At 42.9% G+C, this 22,087-nt stretch overlaps 1 protein-coding gene across 1 annotated transcript; it reads left to right on the top strand.

Moving 5' to 3' along the window:
* The first annotated feature begins 3,152 nt into the window (after positions 1 to 3,152).
* Positions 3,153 to 22,087, top strand: oafa (OAF homolog a). Its single transcript, XM_083886124.1, has 4 exons — positions 3,153 to 3,768; positions 18,559 to 18,693; positions 18,783 to 18,963; positions 20,332 to 22,087. Exons 1-4 carry the CDS (start codon positions 3,538 to 3,540, stop codon positions 20,604 to 20,606), a joined length of 822 nt encoding a protein of 273 aa, XP_083742250.1. The 5' UTR covers positions 3,153 to 3,537; the 3' UTR covers positions 20,607 to 22,087.

The following is a 22,087-nucleotide window of genomic DNA, read 5'->3' as shown; positions in this document are numbered from 1 at the left end:
AAAGTTAAATAACACACTGTATGTCAGGGAAATAAGGGAGTGCCCTGGATATTTTTTTTTTTTTTTTTTTTTTTTACCTCTTTCATCTGGAGCCAGTGAATCAATACGTCTTCAAACGTGATAATTATTTGATGGATTTATTTCAGCGGGGGTGGTAACGCAACAGGAACTGTCAGAGAGAAACGACTGAAAAACAACAGGATGAGGTCAGGAAAGACAAAAAAAAATGTGTCTTGTCTTGAATTTCATACAAATTTGCTCGTAAAAATTATTATATTATTATTATTGGCTCATATCCGGCGTGAAACGATGATACATTGCGGCACAAAACCTTCAGATCGTGTTTCCAGTGCGGTTGTTCAAGAGGTTACAATAAATAAAACACATTGTGCTGTAGGTGGTGGGGCAATTATTTTCACAGTCTAAGTTTCACACCGTTTGGCATCCAAATTTAAAACGTTGTGTTTGATTTGCAAAACAAAAAGATTTTATTATATTCTAATGTATAGGGGAAAAAAAGCATGTGTCAATCTTGCTTCTCCCTCAAGGCTCGGAAACTTCTTGCATCGTCGACCTTCTTGCCTTTGATTGATTACGGTGACGTCCTGTATATGAGCGCTTCAGCCAGATGTCTCCAGTCTTTAGATTCTGTCCATCACTGTGCCTTGTGTTGTGTAACTGGTTGTAGACACCACAGACACACACACACACACACTACTGTGAACTATATCCGAGATCTGGCTGGTCTTCTTTGAGTATATACGCACTGGCTGACTCTGATTTACAAAGCCCATCTTGGTTTAGTTCCGTCCTATTTCTGCATCTTTCTGCAAAGAACTATAAGCCACTACGCCTCACGCTCCAGTGACCGAACTGGGGAAAAGTGGCGTTCACTTTTGCCGCTTGGAATGCTCCCCAGACCGAACTCGAAATGACAAAACTAATTTGAAGCTTTTCGCTCCATCTTAAAATGACGCACAACTCCCTGCTCTTTCGCTGTTTTAATTTAATTGTTTGTGATCTGTTTCTTGTATTTGTGATATTTTTCTACTTAAGTTTGACACCTTGTAGAGCCAGCACCTTTTTTTTGTTGCCTAAATAGATATTAAAGCCGCAGTACGTAACTGTTTTTCCTGTTAAAGGGTCATATTATACCCTATTTCTCCAAGTTAACCAAGTTCCCTGGTGTCCTAATGAACATGTCTGTAACATGCTTTGGTCAAAATACCATAAGCACCACAGCAGTTCAATCACCCTGCCAAAACAGCCCGGTTCAGAACGCTCTGTTTAGTAGTATCTCTTTAAGTCCACTTTCAAAAAAAGTATAACTTAACTTAAGGGACAGGAAATGACATCAGCCACAGAGGCTACTGGGAGCTAACAGCAGTTAGCATTTGGAAAAGTGATCATTTGCAGGCTCTAGCAGGCACATTGCTGTCATATATAACATGTATCCACTGGACAGATAAATCCTCTGAGGCTGGAAGTTTGTGTAGAACTCTGTGCTGCACTGTGGTGCCAGGAATAAAACTTTTCGCGGACTTCTGGTTTTCGGATACCGTTGCCCTCGCCTGCACTCTCGCGTGTTCTACGGACAAAGCGGAGCTCCGCGAGACAACAATTCCTGGAATTTAGCATCTTGTGACGTCCCAGTGAGAGCGGAAGTCAACATTGCGCATTTTATCTCCTGTACTTAGACTGAGGAGGACCACAAAAACACGAGTGAGTCATCTTTTTTCACATTTTTCCGACTGATAGGACCTCCAGAGTCCCAAATAAATAATAATTATGTAAATGATTAAAAAGTTGATTTTGCATAATATGCCCCCTTTAACATTATTATTACTCTGTCTATGTTTTGTCTTCATGAACAGAAATGAGGCGACATTATTTGTATGCTGCATTCATCTGAATGTGGCCTGTGTCAAGCAATACTATCAACTCTGACTGAGGGTGGGGGGGGGGATTTGTGTGCGCACTCGCCTTCAGCAAAAAGCTGAACGACGAAGGTTTGTTGGGCAGTAGAATTAACTTCTTAAAGTTGACTCTTGTTCATGTTCATCAGCCATACCCCCATCCTGTTTGTAGCTTTACCACTGCAATGTTGTTGTTGCCTCCGTCTGATGACTTTACTGAGAAATACAGCCAACTCCACGTGACTCTCTTGCGATTCTGAAAATGGGCGGGCCTTAAGATGCTGCCTGCTGATTGGCTACCATTGAACAACTCAATGGAATGGACGTAGTCAGGGCCTTGGAGTCGCTGGCCGTCTGGAACTCGTTCCGACAAAATAAGTATCTAACGTGTGTCGGATTGTGAAAGTTAGATTCTTCCAATTATTTTTGTTGGATGCCGATGGAGAAAACTCGTAGCCAAAATCAGTAGCCAATCAGCAAGCAGGCCTCCTAAGGCCACGCCCCCATGGTCAGAAAACACTGCGCAAAGAACAAATCAGGGAGCGCAAACAACATATAAAATACAATCTTTTTGAATGATTGAATGTATATTTTGTTTGCATTTTGTGTACTTGTGATTTTGTGGTTAATTGTTTTTGTTTGCTTCTTAAAAAGTGTTCTGAATCTAATCCAATCTAAGACTTAATTCCATATCTGACAGGCTTAATCTAATTTTACAGTTGTTTGAATGTGGAATGCGTTTGTTTTTACGGCATTTGTACTAACAGTTTTACAATTGGGAAAACAAGTGAGTCAAATAGGTGTTTGCAGAGGTGGTTGTTATGCTGTGTTGTTGGCCGCTCACCAGCAGCTGCAGGTTATAACCCATGTATTTGATTTATCCCTACATGGCTGCGAGATCAGCAGCCAGCAGAGCAGTGATTTACAAATCCTAACACCAAACCTTTGTTGTGATTGTTGGGGGGGTATTAGTGGAGCAGCCTTCTCGCTGGAGTGCAAGAGGGATCTCATGAGGCCTTTAGGGGGATGGGCAGAGTTTCCAGAGGGTGGTATAGCTTTAAGAGTTTACTACCATCACTACACTCACACACACACACAGCAGAAAAGTTTGGAGGCCAGGCGAACAGTGGGATACCGACGGATAGGAAGTGACGGGATTGCATGGATCGCAGCGAGAGAGAGAGAGAGAAAAAAGAGAAGAAGACGAGAATATCAACACAAAGCAAGAATGAGAAGCAACGTGCGGTCGTCCGAGTGTAAGCTGCGGTTCGGGGGAAACTGATTGCGCACGATCTTATCAGCGCGGAGATAGAGACTTGAACTGGAGGAGTGAGGAGCACAGATTTGTCCTTTAGGGAAAGGAAAGGAAAGGAAAGGAGCTGTCGTCTTGATTTCCATGACCGCGCGTGTGATTCTGGAAAGTGCTTTGCGCACAGACACAGGGCACCAAATGGAAGCGCGTCCCGTGAAGTCGGATCCAAGGAGCCCGCAGTGAATATGAAGGAAAAAACTTTGCGTTAAGAACCCGAGAGGACAGTCGTAAGGATATGAATGCTGTGGGATTCGGATTTCCGATTCCACTTGGTTTTTCTCTGTCGGGCTCCGTTGTGCGCGTTCGGGCATGTGTGCGGCTTCAGCGCGGATTCTGACCCATGTGTGCGTCCTGGTCCCGGTGCTGGTCCTGGTGCTCGCTGTGGGACTCCGAGCCTCGGAGCTGCGGGTCCGGGTCCGGCTCGTCGATGGACTCGTGACCGAGGAGGTGTTGGAGGCGGACGGCGAGAGAGACTCGATCTCACTCGAATTCAAACAAGGAGACGGGACTCTTATTACTTTTGTGGCGGACTTCAAACAGGTGAGCTGTGGCCACACACTTCAACACAACACGCTTTTACTGCGCCTGTAGGGGACGCACATTGTCACGGGAATGATATATGACCAGTGTGTTGTCATGTTTTAAAGCTGCTCTTTAAACGTGTCAAATTCTCTTTGGAAATATGAATGGTCTGAACCAGAACTTCATGAGGTCCAACATGGTTTCCTAATCAGTTTTCTGAGCCCCCTGCGTGGTCCGTGAATGCACCACGACACACAACAGTAAACAATGCACATAAATCCTACTTTTAAATCAGTTTAATTCAGCTAATTATGTTCATGTTTGGACAACTGTGACACCTCTACTTAACCATTTAAGGTACTACTCAACCATTTGGTCACCACACTTTAAGTCACGATATCTCATTGAAAAATGCATCAAGCTGAATCTATATCTGTAATAATGTAGGGTCTAATTTAAAAAAACAAACAAACATATATATATATATATATTTATTGTCGTTATTGTTATCATAAGTAAATAAAATATAATAATGAAATAATACAAAATGCAAAGTAATACATTTTCCTTTGCTTTTTTCTTGGTGAGTACCTTTAAAGGGTTATGGTTCATTTTAACTCGGTTGGTCACAATGTGATCAGATAAGTGTTTATTTGTGTTTCACGTGACCAAAAACCATTAAATCACATCCTAAAATGTAAGGTTGACAGGCTTATACATCCAATTTAAGTTCCATTCTACATCTTCTATCCATTTTTTGTGATGACCTCATGAAATCCAGAATTTTGATTCAGTTAAATTCATGAAATTCTGTTAAACTGAACCCATAGACATATTCTTGTTTGGACATTGAAGACACATTTACTTTAGGGCTCAAACATTCATTTGAACAAAATATGAGCAAATAAGAGTCTGTTTGTGTTTCAAATGACCAAAAACCATGAAGCCATGTCCTAAAATGTAAGCTTGACAGCCTTGAAGTAACCAATGATACATTCATACATCCAATTTACCGTCCATTCCACACCTTCTATACATCATTTTTGAGATGGCCTCCTGAAGTCTATAAATTTGACTCCAATAAAGTCAGAAAATGCTGTCAAAATTGAACTGAAGCCAAAGACATGTTCTTGTTTGGACATCAGAGACGCCTCTACTCAAGGGCCCAAACATTCATTTTAACTCAGTTGGTCAAAATGTGATCAGATAAGTGTTTGTTTGTGTTTCACATGAACAAAAACCATTAAATCATGTCCAAAAATGTGAGCTTGACAGAACTTACACATCCACTTTAAGGTCCATTCTACACATTCTATACATTTTTTTTGCGATGACCTCATCAAAGCTGAAAACAATTACCTATAACACACCCCTTTTTTTTTTTTTTTTTGCTGCAGTGTCACAAATGTGATGGTTTAAAGAAATCACCCCCAAAGCCCCAAAACCTCTTGCGGAACTTGAGTTCCATTCATCTTTTAAATCTCGACATGAGTCTGGCAGAGGTCAAGTCAGCTGCAGCTCCTCAGATGTGGTCGCCCCTGAGACCTCGGCCGATCACGGGTCCGGCCCAGAGCTGATTATCGGCGTCCATATTTAGCATTCTTCTAAAAGTAGACGAGCTGATCGGGTGACGCTCCGCCAGCCAGAAGTGCATTTTCTTTGTTTCTCTTTCACTTCTTACAATCGCTGCTCGGACACATACAATAAAACGTCAGTCGTTGAGGTGAAAGTACAACTCCTGAGAGTGAGGATGAGGAGGAGGAGGAGGAGGAGGAGGGGGCGGATCACAGAGCAAAGGCAAGTGTCGGTGATGCTTGGTGTCACACAGAAGCTGACAGCCAAGCGAGATGTGAAGGCGGAGGGAGGGAGGGGGAGGGGGTGGAGGGGGGAGATTTGCCCGGATTAAGTGGGCATGTCTGACCTTTTTGATCTGCGCGTCTGGTTCACTAACCAAAACAGCTAATTTAAAGTTGGAAGAGACGGGACTGTTCGCCCCCAATCATTGGTGACGCTCCACAAAAAAAAAAAGGAGATGCATTGATCTGCCGCGTGAGTAGCGGGGAGCCTTTGCTTGGGTTGTGTAAAGGGATCCCATCGCTGTTCCCTTCACACGTGTGGCCACGTACACGCGCACATATGGTTTTGTTTACTTGATTAAAGTCAACAGAACCCCCCCTTAGATCACTTTACTTTTTCCGTTCCATGAGTTATCTGTTCCAGTTGTACGTCAACCCCCACCTCCCCCTTGTGTCTGTGTGTGTGTGTCTTGGTTGCTCCCCTCGTTTCTCCTGCATGTGGTTCCTATTGCGCTCTTGTGCAGTATCTCCAAGATTTATGGAAAGTTGGATGAGCTGTCACTTCCAGCTGCCATGAATACACAGTCCAGATGCACGCACGTGGGAAGAAGAGTGTTTTAACAGGGATGTCGAACACTTGAGAGTTCTAATGAAGTGCGCAGCCAAAGGTGGCTAGGTACTGCACTTGGATAAATCTTCGTCGGGAGTTTTGCTCATTTTACACATCAATGACTGTCTGTAATCGGCCGTTCTAGAATTGCACTTTTTTTTTTTCCCCCTTCTCTCGTGGCCGTGATCATTACCAGGATAATTTCCAAAGGAGGGCTATATAAACCATCATGAGACAGTTAAGTTCTTTGTGAATACGTGGCAAAGACGCAACGGCAAATGTTATAACCATTAGACGCTGCCGCTGGTCGACTGTTCTGCTGAATGCGAGCAGGAAGTTTAGTCAGCCTTATCAAAGCAATGAATCACTGTGAGAATCTGCAGCACCGTGTTTCCCCGGACGTTTTGCTCCCATCTACCCATGTTAGACATGTGGAAAAGATAATGTGGTTCTGCTCTTTACACCTCTGCACGTGTTTAGTCGATATAAACATGCATAATCGTTCCACTCTTTACTCTCTTAAAGGGATGCATAATATTTTAGGATCCCAGCTCTCTTTGTCTCGAGCTGACGCAATGGTTTCATCCATGAAAGATGACCCAAGGTTAGTAAAAGGAGCTAATATTGAAGTGTAGAGTCATACCAGTGTTTGATTTGTCACTGTAGAATACTGTTTGACTAATGGGGGATATAAAGCAGCAGTTGGATACAGTATTTAGATTTGCTTCCCTCATTTTAAAGCAATAGAATGGAGGATTTGGCTCTCGGGGTCCCCTGACAGTTGGAAAAGGTATGTTTCTGACCAGGTACGCCAGCCAATGATATTCCATTATATATAAATAGTTGTTTTTGTGGCTTGAACCCTAAAACGGATGTTGCAGACCTGCTCAGGCTTTGACCGCGTTGATGCACCATCGTCGGGTTGAAATCCTACGTTTTGTTGCTTTAATGGATGGAACAACGCATGAAACTTTGTAACTACACACCGAAATGCTTGTGATCTCTTTGGTATGTAAAAATCTTTTGGCTCTTCAAGAAACTCTGTCGTGGCTAATTAGACCGTGGCAGAAAAACAGTCTCGGATCATTAAAGTTAATTATACTGAGGTTAATGTGAAGATATTGATCAACAATGCCAAAAAATATCCCTCCTTTTTTTTATCTTCTGTATCATTGTGAAGCATTTCCAGCTGAGAACACTCTCGGTCATATAAAGCTGGAGCAGTCTGTCTGGAGTTTTGACATAATTCCGATAACATGCTGCGTGGCAGTTGTGCAACACAGGGACAAATCTGGATCCAGATGTGTTGTTGTAGACTTCAACTGAAAGTTATTCATCAGTTTTTAGTGCAGATCCACTTATTTCCTTCAGCGGTGACGACAACGACGACGACAACATCGATTTATCGTCTTAACTCATCCAAAGCAACATAAACATGAACCACGTCTCAGAGATTCATCCAAAGGGGAAACGTCTGGGCAAATTATCTGAGAGGCTGTTCGCACATGTGGGAACCTTGTCAGAGAAGCTAATCAGTTTGTTTTCTCTGTGTCTTACTCTCATTTCCAACTAGTGGGTTTGATCAATGGAGGAATGTGAGAGACTTCACAGGCAGTTTCACATAGTTAAAGGACCCATATTATACCCTGTTTCTCCAAGTTAACCTAGTTCCCTGGTGTCCTAATGAACATGTCTGTGACATGCTTTGGTCAAAACACCATAAGGATGAATCACCACATCACAGCAGTTCAATCACCCTGACAAAACAGCCCTGTTCAGAATGCTCTGTTTAGTAGTATCTCTTTGGGTCCACCTTAAAGGTCCACCTTAAAAAAATAGTCAAACAAAACTTAAGGGACAGGAAATGACATCAGCCACAGAGGCTACTGGGAGCTAACAGCAGTTAGCATTTGGAAAAGTGATCATTTGCAGGCTCTAGCAGGCACATTGCCGTCATATATAACATGTATCCACTGGACAGATAAATCCTCTGAGGCTGGAAGTTTGTGTAGAACTCTGTGCTGCACTGTGGAGCCAAGAATAGAACTTTTCACAGACTTCCGGTTTTCGGATACCGTTGCCCTCGCCAGCACTCTCGCGTTTTTTACGCACAAATCGGAACTTCGTGAGACAACAATTCCAGGAATTAAGCGTCTTATGACGTCCCAGTGAGCGCGGAAGTCAACATCGCATGTTTTATCTCCTGTACTTAGACTGAGGAGGAGCACAAAAACATGAGTGAGTCATCTTTTTTTCACACGTTGCCGACTGATAGGACCTCCAGAGTCCCAAATATAAGGATTTAAATGATTAAAAAGTAGATTTTGCATAGTATGGGACCTTTTAAGTTAAGTTAGTTCCAATTCTGGGATGCAAACCTCACCTCATTCAAGATCAAGATCAGAACTCCTTTTTTCCTTTTCTTTAGCCACGTCAGCCAACAGCTTTTTATCTGGCCACATTTTTTATTAGTTATGTAACACAACATAAACATCATGAGATGTTTTGCATGGAAACTTAAACGGCGTATTCATGGCATGGAGAGCGGCCTCTTGCTGTGCTCGGGGGGGTCAAGGGAGCAACAGATGTTGGGAAGTCACTCGACACTCGCGCCGTCTCACACTGTCCTGATGAAAAGAGGAGCCTGGAGTTCGTAAACAGTGGCACCACAGTGTGAACGAGCACGATGTCAGTCAGTCTGCATTATTATTATTAATCCTCATCTCATGTCTGCTTTATAAACCAGTTTGTGTTTCAGTGGCGCAGGGCCTCGGGGGCCCGGTTCTCACTCGAGCGTATTATGTGCTGCGTGTCGTCTTCAAAGTGCTGTGGCTTCATGGAGACGCTGCACAATAAGCAAGCTGTCAGAATGAGCTGGAGCTTCTTCACACACACACACACACATTCTTGTACTTGCTGCATACTGAGGACTGGGTCGCTGACAAAGTGAGGTCCGGCATTTCCACTTTATAAATCAACACAACTATAAAATATCTACTTCATGAATGACATCTACAAAGAACTACTGGTTGCAGTACCATAAAATGTCTGCAGGTGGAGCCCCAGAGCAAAAAGGGCTGGAAGACTTTTTCGATTTTTTTTATTTTTTATTTTTGGTCCAAAATTTCACAGAAAAACATAATACTAATACTATGTCGACCAAAATTTAAAAAAAAAATTTTGACCAAAAATTTTCGGTCCAAAAGTTGACAAAAACGCCATACTATACTATGTCATCCAAAAGTAAAAAAAAAAAATTGAAAACACTTTTTTGAAAAAAATATTGTGAAATTTTTTTTTCACAAAAAGTCATACTATGTCATCCAAGAGTTGAAAGAAAAATGTAATTTTTTTTTTTGAAAAAAACATTTTGGTCCAAAATTTGACAAAAAGGTCATACTATACTATGTTGTCCAAAATTTTTATTTCTTTTTTGACAAATTGAGTATAGCATGTTATAGCAATCTAAGGAAGTGATTTCAATCAAAACAAAGTGAGGACCGGCCAAAATGTCCTCACTCCGAAAAAATGACCTCACTTTGTTGGTTAAAAACCCTCACTGGTCCTCAGTATGCCACAAGTACAAGAACACACACACACACACACACACACCCTTACGTGCCATATCAAAGGCGGAATATGAGGAGGAGGTGGACACAGAGGTGGTTTGGTCTCTCTTTGGAATGCGCCGTATCTGTGACCCATTTTTGCAAGTGACCGTTCCTTGTTTTCTGTCAGAATTAACATATTTTATCACTCCTTTTAGAATTTGTTGAAAAGGATTTTGTCACCATGGCTCAAAGGCAAACTCTTCTGTGGGGAGAGGTTTGCTGGCAAATGGTTTTGTTCAGTTACTTAATGTTTGATGGGAACTGCCCGTCTTTGCCAAATTAAGCAACTGCCAGTTGTTTTTCCTGGTTACAGCAGGGACTGTACATCAGATGCAAGTCGGTGCAATCGCCTCAATTTATGCCTTGCTTTTGGCTGCCACACCTTGTCTCTCACTCAGCCCTGAACACCACCCCTCACTTTGTCACTTGCACAAACTTGTAAAAGTTTTTTTTCTTTTCTTTTTTTTTTTTTTTTTTTTTACAGGTAAGTGTCACCTTTTCCAGGAAGCGGTTGTTGTTACCACATAATAGGGGCACATGAGTCGTCTTCCCTACGGGGCGGGGGGGGGAAAGGTCACAGTGAGTCATCTGCAAGTCACCAGCAGTCAGTGAACTCATCCGTGTGAGGCAACTCCAATTGGACTTTACCACAATAAATATCCAAGATATTCGAGCTGTTGTTTGTGTTGAGCGGAGCCGCAGAGGAACTCGACTCCTACTCAGATTCCCTTGTCATGCTGTGATCCCGCTTTGTGTGTGTGTGTGTGTGTGTGTGTGTGTGGGGGGGGGGGGGGGGAGAAACTCCACTAAAAAAAGTTAACCACGTAGTAAAACAAAATCTGTGCTCTTTCTAAGTGCATAGCCTCTGTATGTTACAACTTTCTTATCATATTACTTTGGATCTTTGGATTTAAATACATACATTTTAATTTATACCCGATATAGTTTCCCTGAATCCTATGGAACTAGAAGAAGAAGAGCTTCCTTTTTGGCCTCCCAAGGTCCCACATGGCCTCCTCTGGCCTTTATTCTCCTCCCACCAGCAGCAGCAGCAGCAGCTCAGATGCTCATCTGTAAAGTTGCTGATAAAGAAAAGGCTTCCAGTTCCCACATCTGTGCAAGGAAAAGATGACATATAGGAGTGTGTGGGACAGTTGTGATTCACCCGTACATGTTTTTCTCAGTGGTGTGTGTTTGTGTGTGTGTGTGTGTGGTGCTGCAGTGACATGGACAAGGAGACTGTAGCTGTGGTTTGCAATGTGCATATTTGTGATCATTTCTGACTACCTCAGAGGTTTTAGGATCACACTTGGCAACAAAGTGTTTACTCTGCCAGATTTGCTGCTCTGCTCTCTGCACACAGTGTCCTGAAATGCCCTCTTGTCACTCCCGTGGCCGTGTCCATTTTGGCTACTTCACCTCCATTATTTTGACATGAGAGTCATTTGAAATGTAATACACCCCAACTGTTTTCGTGTCGCACTATTTGTAAAAATAAAGGTTATTACTAATAGTCATATGGAGAAGGAGCTAGGGTTGCAAAGGGGTGGAGTATGCCTGCTTCCATGTCCAGAAACTTTTGATCATTTAAATCCTTATATTTGGGACTCTGGAGGTCCTATCAGTTGGAAAAGTGACTCATGAAGACCACACTTTTTGTGGTCTTCATCAGTCCAAGTACAGGAGATAAAACACACGATGTTGACTTCCGTGCTCACTGGGACGTCACAATGCGCTAAATTCCGGAAATTGTTGTCTCGCGGCGCTCTGCTTTGTCCGTAAAAACATGCGAGAGTGCTGGCGAGGGCAATGGCATCCGAAAACTGGAAAAGTCTGCGAAAAGTTTTATTCTTGTCTCCACAGTGCAGCACAGAGTGCTACACAAACTTCCAGCCTCAGAGGATTTATCTGTCCAGTGGATACATGTTATATATGACGGCAATGTGCCTGCTAGAGCCTGCAAATGATCACTTTTCCAAATGCTAACTGCTATTAATTCCCAGTAGCCTCTGCGTCTGAGGTCATTTCCTGTCTCTTAAGTTTCATTTTATTTATTTATTTATTTTTAAGGTGGACTTAAAGAGATGCTATTGAACCAAGTGTTCTGAACAGGGCTGTTTTGTCAGGGTGATTGAACTGCTGTGGTGCTTCATCCTTATGGTATTTTGACCAAACCATGTCACAGGCATGTGCATTAGGACACCAGGGAACTAGGTTAACTTGGAGAAATAGGGTATAATATGACCCTTTTAAGTTTGGGAACTTAGAATAATGTGAATTTATTGGAACTAAGTTTTTTAAAGAGATTATCAAAGACATTATTCAAATATCTGCTTTAAAATAAACTTTCTTTGGGGGAGGGGGGGAGGGTTAGGCTATTAACCCATCAATCATTGATTTTAATAGGGCAGCTGTGGCCTAGTGGTTAGGGCTTCGAGCTCGAGACCAGAAGGTAGCCGGGTCAATCCCCGACCAGTCCGCAGCTGAAGTGCTGTTGAGCAAGGCACCTAACCCCCTCACTGCTCCCCGAGCACCGCTCACTGGCATGGCAGCTCACTGCGCTGGGTTACATGTTCTACACCTCACTGTGTGCTGTGTGTGTTCACTAACTCACTGCAGAATTGAATTTCTGCAGGGTTTTCTACTTAAAGGGTTCTTAATCTTAAATACCTTGCCATAAAGAGTGTTTGGTGTGAAGCTTATCAGGATATGAAAGCTTTGGCAGAAAGGCTTCAGGCTGTCTCTATTGTTTATTCCTTATCTATCTGCCTGATTTCCCTTCCCTGTTAACACTCACTGTTGGTCTGTGTCACTTCCTGCACGCCGAGTCTCCATAAACAGTTTGGCTTCTCGAGATAATTGTAACCATATTCTGTGTAAACGGTGCACACACAGACTTGTTTAAAGTATACATTTTAGGTGACGTTTTAATGGCCGTGTTTGAGAGTTGGTCGTTTAACACTGTAATATTGAAACCCCGGCAGTACTAAGTAACCTTCCGTTGTTATCAAGAAACATAGCTGTGGTTTCCTGTGTGTTTTCACTGTCCACTCGCTGCCACTGTTTACTAATTGGCTCACTCTGTGGACAGCCAGGTGTGACCAGCCTCAAATGTGACTCCACATTCCTGCCTTTGGAGCCTCTGTAATTAGCTTCAAGTCGAGCATTTCTCAGCACAGCAGCTTTTATCTCACTCCTTTTGTGAGTGTGTGTTGGTCTGTTTCACCCTCTCTCTCCCCCTTTTCTTTCCTAACATGTTCTTTAATCCCTGCTTCTTTAATACCTGTGCTTTTTTTTTGGACCAGTTCTCCCCCTCATGCACACGTAGTAAATCCATGAGTTGTTTTTAAAAGAGAGACGGAACCATTTCAGGGGATCGAGAGTCGTAAAAATCGATACGTTCTTTCATCGCTGATGTTGCCACAAATGAAAGCCAAATGGATCCGCTTAAAGGTTAATGCTGGCTCTTTGAGCTTTTATGTTAGATTTAATGTTCATTGGCTGGCAGGATTGGTAACTGTCAAAGAGTAAAGGGCCTTAATAGACATATTTTAGAAATATGTCGGACATTTCTTGGTTCCTCACCTGATTCATATTATACCCTATTTCTCCAACTTAACCAATTTCCCTGGTGTCCTAATGAACATGTCTGTGACATGCTTTGGTCAAAATACCTTCAGGATGAAGCGCCACAGCAGTTCAATCACCCTGCCAAAACAGCCCTGTTCAGAACGCTCGGTTTTGAGCGCCTGTCTCTTTAAATGCAAATGAGACACATGAAACTACATCAGCGTCACTGAGGCTCCAGCAGCTAACAGCAGTTAGCATTTGGAAAAGCCATCATTTGCAGACTCTAGCCGGCACGTTGCCGTCATATATTATAACATGTATCCACTGGCCATGTAAATCCTCTGATACTGGAAGTTTGTGTAGAACTCTGTGCTGCACTGTGGAGCCAAGAATAGAACACTTCACAGACTTCTGCTCATCAGGATACTATTGCCCTCGCCTGCACCCTCGCGTTTTTTACGGACAAAGCGGAGCTCCACGAGACAACAATTCCGGTAAAGTGTCATTGCAACGTCCCAATGAGCGCGGAAGTCAACATAACGTATTATATCTCCTGTACTTCGACTGAAGCGGACCACAAAAACAGTCCCAAATATTATATATAATATATAATATCAATCAATCAATCTTTATTTGTATAGCCCAACAGTTTACAAAACATGGTTCGTCTCACGGGACTTCACAGGGTTGGTAACATCCTCTGTCCTTAGACCTTCGACCAGGGTAAGGAAAAACTACCAGGGAAAAACCCTTATAACAGGGGAAAAGGGCAGAAACCTTAGGGAGAACCACAGGTTCTATGGTATAGTATTTTAATACTAAGTATTAAAATGATTAAAAAGTGGATTTTGCATAATATGTCACTTCAGATCAGCCCACACTGACACTGACCCACAGTGAGCCTAAATGACTGTGACTCTCTCCAACTAGTTATCAGCCTTATCAACAGACGGGGTCTTTAGAGGGGATTGGAAAACAGGAAGGAGCCACTGCACACAGGATCGCTGCCAGCTATGTGTGTGTGTGTGCGTGCGTGTGTGTGTGTGAGCTAGAGTTCAAAAGGACATCCATGCAAGTGTGGCACAGTTTATATGAAAATACCAAGTGAGATTTAAATGCCTTCCTGTGTTTCGCTGCGACATTTCAGCTGCTCTTAGCTGCAGAGCCGTCGCAGAAAAACACCTTCATTTCCCCCCTGCTCTCAGTAAGCGTCCGTCACACAGCTCTGATTTTTCCGAGCCTGTAAACTACAGTGACGGCAAATGTTCTCCGTAAATGGCACCCTTTCAGTATTTGAATAGGCTTTTGTGCACCACCCTAAATAATCAGGCCCACCAAAAGGTAGCCGCAAATGAAACGGGGGGGGGCCCCCCCCACCTATCTCCTGTTTAACAGGTCTTGGTATGACCCACAAGTCAGGTTGCATGAATACAGACTTGTGTTTGGCTGTTGGCCAGTGGTCGTTTGTCTGCAGTGGACCAAGTCCCCGGTGTCAAGGAGCAATGCTGAGGAATCTGTGCTTGTGTGGATTATTTATAGCTGTGCTGACATTTACACGGCTCTGGAGGGGGGAAAAACTAGAGGCTACCCTGTCCTTTGATTATGGTATCACAAGTCTCTTTCAAGAAGAAGTGGGGAAATGTCACTCTTTTAATTTGTAAAGTCCATAACTGATGATTTTCCCCTAAATGTTAGTCTGCAGCCCTTTCATTTGATATGGAAATGCGCTTTTATGGGCTGACACACTTTCCTGATATAGGAGTCATTTTTGCTTTGTGGGAGCTAAAAAAAAAAAATCAGTTTCCACCTCTGGATGGTCCACAGGCCTGTAATGTCCCAGAGTGGCCTCCCCATCATTGCCAACATTGCCTTCTGGTAAAGCCTTGTTTATGCTTGCACGTGACACTGTGGCATGGGGCCCCGCAGACGGCGTGAGACCTGCAAGCATGCACGGAGGCGCTTAAGCCCACGTTATACTTCTACAACTGGGTAATGCGTTATCCAACTGCGTAACCACGGAGACCCCCTCGAGCCCTCTTAGTTCTCCGTCGTGGTGCCGGATACGCACTGCAGTTTCCCGCCGGATCAGTAGGGGTCGATATGCAAGGTTGTCGTGCTTCTGGCTACAGTGAGCAATGGCATCCGAGAGAGAACGACTGTTGTTGTTGTTGTTGTTGTTGCAGCTGAATAACATTGAAACACAGATACTTTTGATACAAAAACGGAGACGTGAAAGACTGAGTAGATGTGTCCGGAGGGCGTACAACCCAAATATTCAGTGAATATGCAGGAAGGTGACGTTTGCTGCCGGATAAACATCATTATCCAACATAGCGACACGCTCTGTATCTATGTACGACTTTTGCAGAGTTGTTACAAAGTTTATTTTACTGTCATGTTGCGTGGTGCCTTTGTCAACCAATAAGTAATACAGAACACGTGCTATAAACACACAAAATGAACGACAGTAGAGATGGCGTAAGTAAGGTACGCTGCCTAGCAACAGTAGTAAACAACAACTGAGTTGGCGCGCGCCGCAGCCGACGAAGTTACGACAAAGTGTGGACGGTGCCCTCTTGTGGTCATAGATGACGTATCGTATATTTTTGTGTATATCTATATATATATAATAGATAAGACTTATATATATATACTTATAGACTTATATTATAAGTAAAATATATAAAATATAGGTCAGCCAAACTACTAACAAATTCCGACATAGTCCGGAAAATACGGTAAAATAAATAGAGAATAAAGAAATATGATCATGATGTTTGCCAAAGTGTTTTTCAGGGTTTTCACACTAAGGTCTCACATCAGCACATCTGAAGTGTTTCCATAAACCCCAGCTTTATTTGGTCGCTGCCTCTCGTCACAACAACAGGTGTAAACTCAGCCCCCCGAAAAAAATCCCAACGCTGCACATGTTGTTCTTTTTGCTGCTCTTTTGTTTTGTCGTACAATCACATTCGGTGTCTGCACAGGAGAGTCCCCACCCCACCCCCCCCCCCCGCTCGTGTGCATGTGCCAGCGCTGTTGTGTTTTCAGGCACACGGCACACGAGAGCGAGAGTCTTGTCCAAACAAACTGTCGGATCCAGCAGCTTCTGTCTGGATGGAGATGTGGAGGGTGATGTCATTGTTTTTAATTTGCTGGCACAAACCGCGCGTATAATTATCTCAGCCTTGCCTTAAACTGTTAGGATATCAACACTGTTATTATTATTTTTTTTTATTTTCCTTTTTATCATTAAAATTCACACTATAGCTACATAGGCCACCGTTCAAAAGTTTGGGGTCACTTAGAAATGTTCTTATTTTTGAAAAAAAAAGCACTTTTTTTCCAATGAATATAACATTAATTGATCAGAAATGCACTCTATACATTGTTAATGTGGTAAACGACTATTCTAGCTGCAAACATCTGGTTTTTAATGGAATATGTACATAGGTGTATAGAGGCCCATTTCCAGCAACCATCTCTCCAGTGTTCTAATGGTACATTGTGTTTGCTCATCGTGTTAGAAGGCTGATGATTAGAAAACCCTTGTGCATGAAGAATCATTATCTCTCGACTATATTCTCTATTCATTTTGCAACTCTTTTGATGAATAAAAATGTGACGTTTAATGTAAAATGCACACAAATTGCATAGGTGACCCCAAACTTTTGAACAGTAGTGTATGAGTAACACTTTTGCCCTAATTAAAGAGACGAGGCAGGAGATCATTAATCTGGACACAAAATAACCCACGAGGAGGAGATCCGAGTGTCCACGCTTTAGTATTAACCGAGTTCCAAAGAAGCAGGGTTGGTGCAGTTATACCCTTCTTCTCTGTAATTACCCAGAGGGCCCTGGGGCAAATCCATGTGGCTGAAACGAATGCCTTCCCCCCTTCTCTCTTGCTCTCTCTCTCCCTGCCTACTCGCATGTACACAGTGTTCCAGTGAAGCGCCATGTGTCTGCAATATGGGAGGTCTTCAAGCCGTAGCCTCCGCGTCTTCCTACACTTGAGGGGAAATGGCAATCTCGTCCGTTTCTGTTCTCTGTGAAATATTCACGCCTCTTCTCGTCCTGACATTCTTTTTATTAATCATTGAGACTTTGTTCCGTCTGTAATAAAAAAAAAACATCTGTGTGGATTATTAACACGGTGTGCCGAGTTATTGGAATTTAAGTGGAGAAAATAGGACTTCTTATTAAACCTATGAATCAATATTTGCCCAGTAATTTGCTTTCCAAATGTCACATAGCTCTGCACGAATTCTTGCGAAATAGCCAAGCTTGTATTGTACGCCTGCCAGAAACTGGTTTCACAGATTGAAGCGGTTCTTCGTGAGGAACCGGTGAACGTACAAAGTAGTCTTTCAGGATCTACAGTGTGTGTGTGTGTGTGAGTGCGTGTGTGTGTGTGCACTTCTGCATTCAGGAAGTGGAGCAGAAGAGCTTGAGGACGAGTTATCTCTAGGCCGTTTTATCTGCACGGCTGGAACTGCGACTCCTCTCTGAAGCCGTGTTTGCTTCAGACGGGTGTGTGAAAAGCGGAGGAGGGGTGTTTGGGAGTCTGAATCCACTAAGGAACGTGGGGAGGGGAGGAGGGGGGGGTCTGATAAACGGGGAGACAGGTTTGAGCTTCCCATCATGCTTTGCAGGCCCCTCTCACAGAAATCTTTATGGCCCTGCGTTTTGGAGCCAGACTGTGCTTGATGTTTGCCAACGGCAACAAGTTTTGTGTGAATTCTCCACTATCACTTTTTTTCCTACTTCCACGGTTCCACATAAAACAGTGTGGTGTCAGACTTTTACAGCAACACGGGACTCTCTTGATAAGTTTTTCAAGACGCGAAAAAAAAAAAAAAAGAAAAGCATGTGACCTTTTTTAATTTGACAGTAAAAGTAACCAGAGCATGACTGAGACTCACAGACTGTACCAAGTATCAACAAACTCTGATGATGAGACGACGGATACGGCGAACATAAACCGCTCTATACTTAAAGCAGATGGTCTGACCGTCTTTGAACTCCCCGCACTGAATTACTTTGACTGTCTGGAAAAGTGCGACACTAAGTACCGAAATGGAAAGAGTGTTTGTGTGAATCTGTAGGAGTGTGCACATATATAACTGTTAAGTTATTACAGCCTCGCCTATTGCACCACTTCACTGTCTCCTGGCCGTCGTGTTTATTGTGTCGCTTCTCGTCCCTCGTGTCTTTGCAGGAGGTGAAGATATTTCGAGCTCTGATTCTGGGCGAGCTGGAAAGAGGACAGAACCAGTACCAGGCGCTGTGCTTCATCTCTCGACTCAACCGCAATGAGATCATACCCAGCGAGTCTATGGCTCGTCTCAGACAGGTACGACGTGGCGGACGGTTTCCTTTATGACACCGCTCGGGTACAACTGAGGGGTTTGTTTTGATTGATGTGTTACGCTGTCCTCTCAGAAAAATCCGCAGGCCATCCGCTTGGCAGAGGAGCGCCGAGGTCTGGAGCAGCTGACGATGAGCGTGGCCGTTAATCTGAGTCGGGCGTTGCATCTCAGTTCTCACATCCACAACATGTGCAGCGAGGCCCGGGAGGCCGTTTACACCAGGGAGGTGGATGTCAAACACTGGCTGGACAAAGGTCAGTGGTCCTTGTACACTGTTTATTATTGGAACTGGCATTAATTCTGTTGGTAGTTTGAGCTAAATGCCCCCTGTTACCAATCCGCCCTTTTCCTTTTACCCTTTTAACACTTAATGTCTCCAGGCTTTTTTGTGATTTGACAATATTACTATTTACAGGGTATCTGAAGTTAATTTCAATACCTTTTTAAAGGAGACATATTAGGCAAAATCAACTTTTTTTTATACTTTTAATACTTATATTTGGGACTGTGAGTAGGCAAAGTTTGAAAAAAGATGACTTACTCATGCTTTTGTGGTCCTCCTCAGTCCAAGTACAGGAGATAAATCATGCGCTGTTGACTTCCGCACGCAATCTGACGTCACAATGCGCTAAATTCCTGGAATTGTTGTCTCGCAGAGCTCCACTTTATCCTTAAAAAAAAAAACGTGAGAGTGCAGGCGAGGGCAACAGTATCCGGAAGAGCAGAAGTCCAAGAAGTGTTCTATTCTTGGCTCCACAGTGCAGCACAGAGTTCTACACAAACTTCCAGCCTCACAGGATTTATCTGTCCAGTGGATACATTTAATATATGACGGCAATGTGTCGGCTAGAGCCTGCAAATGACGGCTTTTCCAAATGCTAACCGCTGTTAGCTGCCGTAGTTTCCCGTGTCTCATTTGCATCGAAAGAGACTCGAACCCACAAAAAGAGGCACTCAAATTCGACCATTTTGAACTGCTGTGGTGCTTCATCCTTAGGGTATTTTGACCAAAGCATGTCACAGACATGTTCATTAGGACACCAGGGAACTAGGCTAACTAGAAAATAGAAATAGGGTATAATATGTCTCTTTTAAGACTTTTTCAAGACCTTATCGCTAAACCCTAAATCGTTTATAAGCTAGTGTACTATCCTCATACTTCCCCGATGTTAAAAACACAGCGTTTTAAGATGGCCCTTTTGTGGAATTCAGTGGGATCCAGTATCTTCATACTGTCTAAATCGTCCCTGCCGAGGAGAATCCGTATGACAGCGCTTTTGTGCACTGACAGCACTGTTATAGAGGGAACAATGCCGATCGTCATGGTTCACCAAGCCCCCTTTTTTTTTTTTCCCTTTTGCATTAAACAAGCTCAGCACCGCCGTCTGCGGAGGGAATCGCAGTTGTGTCTCCTTTGCATAACAAAGCTCCCTTTTCACCGCGCCGTCTTCCCTCTTTGTCGCCACTTTGTTTTCCCCTCTTGAGTTCAATGTGGTGTTTAATTGAATGAAATCACTGGAAGAATGATGCATGCAAATGTATGATTGTGCATGCTTTATTGTTTTTAATGCCACAAGGTCTGGAGAATAATGCCTGTGTGTCTTTTGCTTGTGTTTTAAAAGGAGTGGATGGCTCCATATTTGAGGTCCTGCCCCAAACAACGGAGATGCCTAATCTCCAGGCGTGTCATTCTACTAAAGACTTGTGGCAACCCTGTCTCTGCACATACAGCCTGCGTCTGGAGTGGTACCCGTGTCTGTTGAAGTACTGTCGCAGCCGGGACACCACGGGAAAAGGCTCGACGTACAAGTGCGGCATAAAGAGCTGCAGCAAGGGCTATCATTTCACCTACTATGTCCCGCAGAAACAGCTCTGTCTATGGGATGAGGAGACCTAGCGTTCGTTCTGGATGAGAACATGCAGTTTTGTTTCGCTTTTTTCCCCCTGACAAGCCATTGTGTCTCCAAAGTAAACACAGCAACACTGGACCTCAGTTCATATGATTACGGAGTGAAGCTGTCTCAGGTGGAGAGTGGTGCGATCCAGATGTCCGAGCATGAAACGGAAACAAATTCAGGTTGCATACGAGACCAAAATCTTCAAGGACAGAGTCGATGCAGCGATCATCGATCTAAGAGGTCTCTCTAACTTCTGGTTTAAAAAAAACAAACAAACATGTATTTGTCAGCCAAATTGTGACCTTGTCAAGGGACTGTCACTTTCGTGCCTTTTTTGATTTTTAGAAATGATTGGAGCAGGTGACAGGAGACCAACAATAACCTCTGAGAACTGGACAGTGCATTTCTGCTCCATTAAACACTGATTAAACACATCATCCTCCATCCTGATGAAGGAAAAGTTGGATGGTGGATTTAGCTTTCTTTTTTTTTTTTTCTTCCCGAAATCTCTGTGGAAAAACAGTGCCAGCTAAATAAATGCCTCTTTATAACATTGTTTGGTGGCTGTCAAAGTAAAAAAGGTTTATCCAATTGCTGGCTTTATTTATTTTGGTTGCAAAGTGAAATTATGGAGGACTATTTTGTATAATTCTGTTTTAAAATAACCTCATTTTTCTCTTATGTTTGAATAAATAAGCTCTTAAATTCACGCAGACTGTAGGAAGACTGGATATTAGACTCCATATTTAATTTTTACTTCCTTTCAAAGCTTAAAAGTTGAATGTTGTACTTAATAGGACACCATCATGCCCATCGTTTTAATTATCATGTGTAAGTATCAAAGTAAACCAAAGTCAAAACAGTCTGAATAGAAGGGTGAAAAGTTTCCGTTTTTTTAGAAACAGCCTCTTCAGTGTGGATCATAGACTGAATATAAAGAAGAAAATCTTGACTGTCTGTGGTTTAGGCTTCACTAAAAGGACTTTTAATAGTCTATACTGCCATCTTCTGGTTGGAAAGTGTTCCAGTTTCATGTATTATTTTTTTTTAATCCAAATGCCTCGCTCTGGTTTTGTCTGTTAATGTCGAGATTAATGTGCATACTCAAAATCCCTGATTGTTAACCGGTGTAAATTCAGAAGCACTTGTTTTAAAAACCCGTGGGACCAAACTCCACTCACTCACTCTCTGTCTGTCTGTCTGTTTCTCAGAGGGAACATTTGTAAGTGCAGCCTTTTCCGGTGCCATCAAGTGCCTTAACATTTCCACTGATTTATATTTGCTATGTAATTGTAGTTTGTAAGTTGTTCAACGTATTTTTTCTATGAAAGAATTCTGCGTATGCTGTAAAAAGAGAACGAGAGAGAGAGAGAGAGATGTACCATTTATGAGTTGTTTTACGGTAATTGTTTCAATAAAGTATTTCCTTGCACTGCGTATATGCAATGTACAGTACATTTTTTATTTTTTGGAAACATTT

The sequence above is a fragment of the Microchirus variegatus genome, assembly GCF_963457635.1.
Source record: "Microchirus variegatus genome assembly, chromosome: 3".
NCBI lineage: Eukaryota > Metazoa > Chordata > Actinopteri > Pleuronectiformes > Soleidae > Microchirus > Microchirus variegatus.
This window is presented reverse-complemented; position numbering and strand designations above follow the sequence as displayed.